This window comes from Eptatretus burgeri, chromosome 16 (assembly GCF_056783735.1).
Source record: "Eptatretus burgeri isolate ZD-2024b chromosome 16, Ebu_testis_v1, whole genome shotgun sequence".
In the NCBI taxonomy this organism is placed as follows: domain Eukaryota; kingdom Metazoa; phylum Chordata; class Myxini; order Myxiniformes; family Myxinidae; genus Eptatretus; species Eptatretus burgeri.
The window spans coordinates 52,803,894-52,808,893 of record NC_140976.1 but is presented as its reverse complement, the minus strand read 5'-3'; the positions used below and the strand labels follow the sequence as shown (position 1 = coordinate 52,808,893).

The window sequence follows — 5,000 nt, the reverse complement described above, 5'->3', positions numbered from 1 at the left end:
GCTGCACTGTATTAGGAGGAGGTGGAGCGAGGATGGGACAGAGAGAGAGAGAGGGAGACAGAGAGACAGAGAGACAGAGAGACAGAGAGACAGAGAGACGAGATTATTTGTATGATTATTATTACTATTACTGCATCCATGTGAGAAAGATGTTGCTGTAGTTGTACCACACATTTCAACCATCACTGAACTGTAGGCTGTGATCATAGAGCATCCATTGTATCAGGGTGGATTGAAAGTCCAGCCGCATCACCACGGATTTCTGCCCGATCAGGCCCTTCGGGTGATGTGCTTGCGCTCTCCCTCCACAGCAAATCCCCGACGTTTCCCCCACTGGTCGTTACACCACGCTTGTGCCATTAATTTGCATCCTGTCCCTGGCTGCAGTGAAGGAGCTTATTGAAGATTACGTAAGTTTTATTGAAAGGAAAAAATTTTTTTTTGCTGTTTTGAAATTATGCAGTTATTAAAACTTAGTGATCACAAGTACCAAGTTTTGTCTCTTTGGCCCAAAGGCCGAATGAGTTTCATGGTTCAAGTTCTTGCCAACCCAGTAGCTTTCAACAGCTTTAATTGCTTTTTCTTCCTTGCATTCTGCAGAAGAGGCACAAAGCGGACAACACTGTAAACCAAAGGAAAACTTGTGGTGAGCACTTACATTTTTCCATACTCAAGTCAATTTTAGCATGTTGTTTATGACTGACACTTCTTTCATTATTGTATCAATTTTCATGAAACATTTATGTTTTGCAGTGTTACAAAATGGAAAGTGGGTTGCAGTTCATTGGAAAGAGGTGAGTTTGATTTTGATTTTTTTTTTAAGTTGAGGCATTGTTATTATCAGTTTCTGAAATTGAAGAAAATTATTGTTTTTATATGTCTGTGCAACAGGAAGAAGCTGCAAAGCTCGTTTTTATCTACTGTACATCTTTATATCTCACTCTTATAATGTTTACTTAACTCATGCTTATCTATCACCAATATCCCATTATTACCTCCGCAACCGAAGGTGAAGAAGGTTATGTTTTCACCCCTGATTTTTTGTTGGGTCGCCGAAATAGGTGACCCTTATTGTCAGTAATTCTGTCTGTTTGTTTGGATGTTTGTTCGTGTGTCATCAGCATAATTGGTAGTAAACGTGGGCGGATTTTGACCAAACTCGGGTGGTAGGTACATCTTATGACCTGGTGCTTTGGAAATTGTGATGGTTGCTAGGGACGCTTTGGTTCCCGAACAACAACCAAAAAACCTTCAAAATCGGTACCGTTCACGCGAAATCAATTCCGAAAGCCATTATCCTACGTAGGGTTATGAAATTTGGCACGAATGATCTACAGGTGATGCTCTATCAAATATATTCCGGTTTTTGTGATATATGGAATACTTCACCCGCAGCGCCTCCTACAATTAGGGTATGCGCGAAAATTGGCAAAAATTGAAGGCCCCCTAGCGACCAGGTGAGTACATCGATACGAATGAAACTTTGCAGGTTCATGGTACTCAATGAGTACTAAACTTTTCCTCAGGACATATTGACCGATTTCGCTTAGGTCAGGGGTCAAAGGTCAATTAGTGAAAAAAATCAATAATATGCGAGAGCTGGAGGTGCCTTCGCACCAAATGCTACTCCTCCTCGGGTTTTGGTCGGATGGTCATGAAAATTCACACTAATCATCTGGAATACATTGTGCACAAATGATCAAGCCGGATTTTCGATTTAAATCTTTGTTCACCCACAGCACCTCCTCAAACTTTGGGGATTTCAAACCGCATTTTCGGTACTTTTCATTCAAATGGATACCAAGTAGTTATCAGTAGACGGAACTGGATGAGATTTGATATGCATAATCTTAAGGTGATTCCCTATCCGCTATATGACATCCATTTTGCCCTATATCTTATAGTTTCCATGCTCGGCAACCCATCGCCGCCTACCGGCTTGTCTGTTTGTTTGTCTGTGAGCAGGATATCTCAAAAAGTTGTGGTCGGATTATGACAAAACTTGGTGGCTGAGTTGGGTGGGGTGACACGAATAAGCCGATTAGATTTTGCTTAATGTTCGGATGCAAATCCAGAGCATCAGTGGGATACAAAACATAAATTGTTCAGCCTCGTCGAGGTACACACTCTAACGGGTGCCGATATAGTTTTTCCTGATCTTATCCATAACTAAGCTTCAATGAATATATTAAGTGGGTTTCATGTGGGTTTGCTACCACTGGCTTACCATCTTGTCTAAAGGAAGATGTACTCCACGATACAACATTCCACACTGGAATCACATCTGAATGGCAGGATTAGTTATATTTGATCAGGCCACGAATTGAATTCAAAACCAGACAACTCAGAGTGAGGAAGTTACCAATAGAGTTATGGATGAAATCAATGTAACATTGATGAGAGTATGCCAACCACCATGGGAAGCAATGAGAAGCTGATGTTTCAGATGTTAAACCTACAAATTGCAAAAGAGTTAAAATTGTATAACTTTTTAATTTATTTGTTTAACACACCTTGACGTCATCGTGGCCATACAGGTGTCAATTGGAGACTTGGTGAAGGTGAGCAATGGACAGCACTTCCCTGCAGATCTCATCCTCTTCTCGTCTAGGTACGATAATCATGACCAAATGTAAAAATGGCTCGACGTATCTTTCCATTGAAAAATATATTATTTATGGAAATGGATTATTCGTTTCATCTTGCCATTGTGAATGCACACATGATATAAAATTATTTAGTGAATACACGATAGAAGTTTCTCAAAGAGTGGGCCATTGTGTGCCTGTAGCCTGGCTGAAATGAATAAAAATTTGGTTACAATTAGCTGAATACATGAAGTTGTCTCATCTGGGTTCAATTCCTATGGGATATTAATAATAATAATAATAATAATAATAATAATAGTGACAACTATAGTGAAGTCAATGGTGTGCCATCGCAAATCCCCATGCTTCCCACCAAAAGCAAAATTGAAAGATGGCAAAAAGTTCCACCAGCAATGACCCAATATCAAATTTTGAGTGAAATTTTTTTCTTCCTGTTTTGACCCCCTGTGACACCAAGCCTCCACCCCCTGGGGCACGAACCAAGAGTCAAATCAAAAGAAGTCGTGACATATTCATGACTCCCCAAATGTTAATTGCAAATACAAAGTTTCGTAAAAAATGTTTAAAAATATGCCTGTAATTGCAGTTTTGGTATTTGACCTTCTGAACCACCCCATGGGGTGGAGACTTCGGGTCTTCAATTGGGTGTGAAGTTTCATGAATCTGACAAAGTCTGGGTGGTATTTATCTCTGGCCAATGCTTGTCTCCGGATGTGTCTGGGCAGTGTTTGTCTCCGGATGTGTCTGGGCAGTGTTTGTCTCCAGATGGTGTTTATCTCCGGATATGTCTGGGTGGTGTTTGTCTCCCGACCGTGTTTATAGTATGACCGGTAGAAAATGGATTTCAGACATTATTTTGTTTCCATCTTCACTGTTATTCGATGCAGAATCAGTTTGATGAGACAGTATGAATCACAATTAATGCTCCACCGCACATCTCCCTTCCCCTTACCTCAAGCTTACTCCTCTCAAACCACTTCCCAGCAAATCCCAATCCCCCTTACCCCTCCATCCCCGTACCACTCTCTGGACGTTTATAAGCATCGCAGCTGAAATGCGATAAGCTCGATAATCACTTAACCTGGACCAAATTTCAAAATTTAAACTGCAGAATTTAACTTGGCAGCAGTTCCGACTGCTAAAAAAAAAAAAAAAACAGTGTTAACTTGTCTAATTCGCACGTTGTTTGATACCCTGGACATCTCCGGTCATCTTCCGACGTCTCCGGATGGTGTTTAGTATGATTATCCCTATTTCTGTCCCCCAATCAACTGCGATCCACCTTTGTTTGTGGAAACACAGGCTGCAGTGAACCAGTTGAAAGGGAGTAAAGCTCCTGGGATCTGTGGCATCCCTGCTGAACTTCTCAAGACTGGTGGAAATGCTGAGCTCATTTCATTGCATGCGGTTCTGTGTTCTGGAACACAGGCATCATCCCAACTAACTGGAAGGGGGGCCTCGTTGTCCCTCTCCGAAAAGGGAAGGGTGATCGCCAGGAATGCAACACCTACCGAGGGGTGACGCTGCTCTCAGTGCTAGGCAAAGTATTTGCTCAGATAATTCTTGATAGGATTTGCTACCATTTGCTTGAGCACTAGCACCCAGAGCAGTCAGGCATTACACCAAAGAGGTCAATGATTGACTGCATCCTTGCTCTTCGTGTCCTCTCCAAACGCCGATTAGAATTTCATCAGGGGCTGCTTGGAGCCTATGTTTATCTCTGCAAAGCATTTGATTCAGTGAATTTGGATTCAGATGTCATTGTGTATTCTCGGTCTGCTTGGGGTGCCACACAAACTGATCAATCTGATTTCTGAACTATACTGTGGTACTGAGACTGCTGTGAGGTGTGGTGGTTCCATCTCCAACCTATTTCCAGTTATTACTGGAATTAATCAGGGGTGTGTAGTGGCCGCCATAATTTTGAGCACTTGCATGGACTGGATTCTGGAGAGCATGTCGGAGAGATCAAGCTGCGGTGCATCATTTGGGAATGAGCAAGATCTCCGACCTTGATTTCGGAGATGATGCAGTCATCTTTCCGGAGACTGGATATCCTTCCCGGGCCCTCAAGGTGCTGAATGAGGAGTTGGAGCCGCTGGGATTATGGGTTTCCTGGGTCAAAACTAAAATCCAGGCTTTCAATGGCATCCTGGATGCTGCTATCTTGTCTGTACCTGTTTATGTTGAGGATGTTGAGGTCACGGAGAGATTCACTCACCTTGGCAGTGAGATTCATGTGTCCACATGTTGTGAGGCAGAGCTTGATAGATTCACTGGATCATGGGGTGTGGCGCTGTCGGTACCTATGCAGGAAGATAAAAGTCTAAGTCTTTAAGTCCTTGATGCTTCCAGTCTTGCTCTATGGATGTGAGACTTGAACTCTGACCA

General features: G+C 42.4%; 1 protein-coding gene and 1 long non-coding RNA gene across 7 annotated transcripts in view; one reads left to right on the top strand and one right to left on the bottom strand.

Moving 5' to 3' along the window:
• LOC147011072 (phospholipid-transporting ATPase IB-like) overlaps window positions 1–5,000 on the top strand; it is a 169,486-nt gene that overhangs the window by 69,962 nt on the left and 94,524 nt on the right. For all 5 annotated transcript variants that reach the window (XM_085859049.1, XM_085859051.1, XM_085859047.1 and 2 more), the window contains 4 exons: window positions 312–410; window positions 601–646; window positions 754–794; window positions 2,538–2,611. In XM_085859049.1, the coding sequence (XP_085715175.1) occupies window positions 312–410; window positions 601–646; window positions 754–794; window positions 2,538–2,611 (260 nt within the window). The remainder of the gene's footprint in view (window positions 1–311; window positions 411–600; window positions 647–753; window positions 795–2,537; window positions 2,612–5,000) is intronic.
• Window positions 324–5,000, bottom strand: part of LOC147011073 (uncharacterized) — a 32,350-nt gene continuing 27,673 nt past the window's right edge. Inside the window, exons 3-5 of one of the 2 annotated variants that reach the window (XR_015052258.1) lie at window positions 2,514–2,607; window positions 2,228–2,284; window positions 324–594 (exon numbers count right to left, since the gene is read on the bottom strand). This is a non-coding gene — a long non-coding RNA (uncharacterized LOC147011073). The remainder of the gene's footprint in view (window positions 595–2,227; window positions 2,285–2,513; window positions 2,608–5,000) is intronic. The other variant, XR_015052257.1, reaches the window with a different exon arrangement.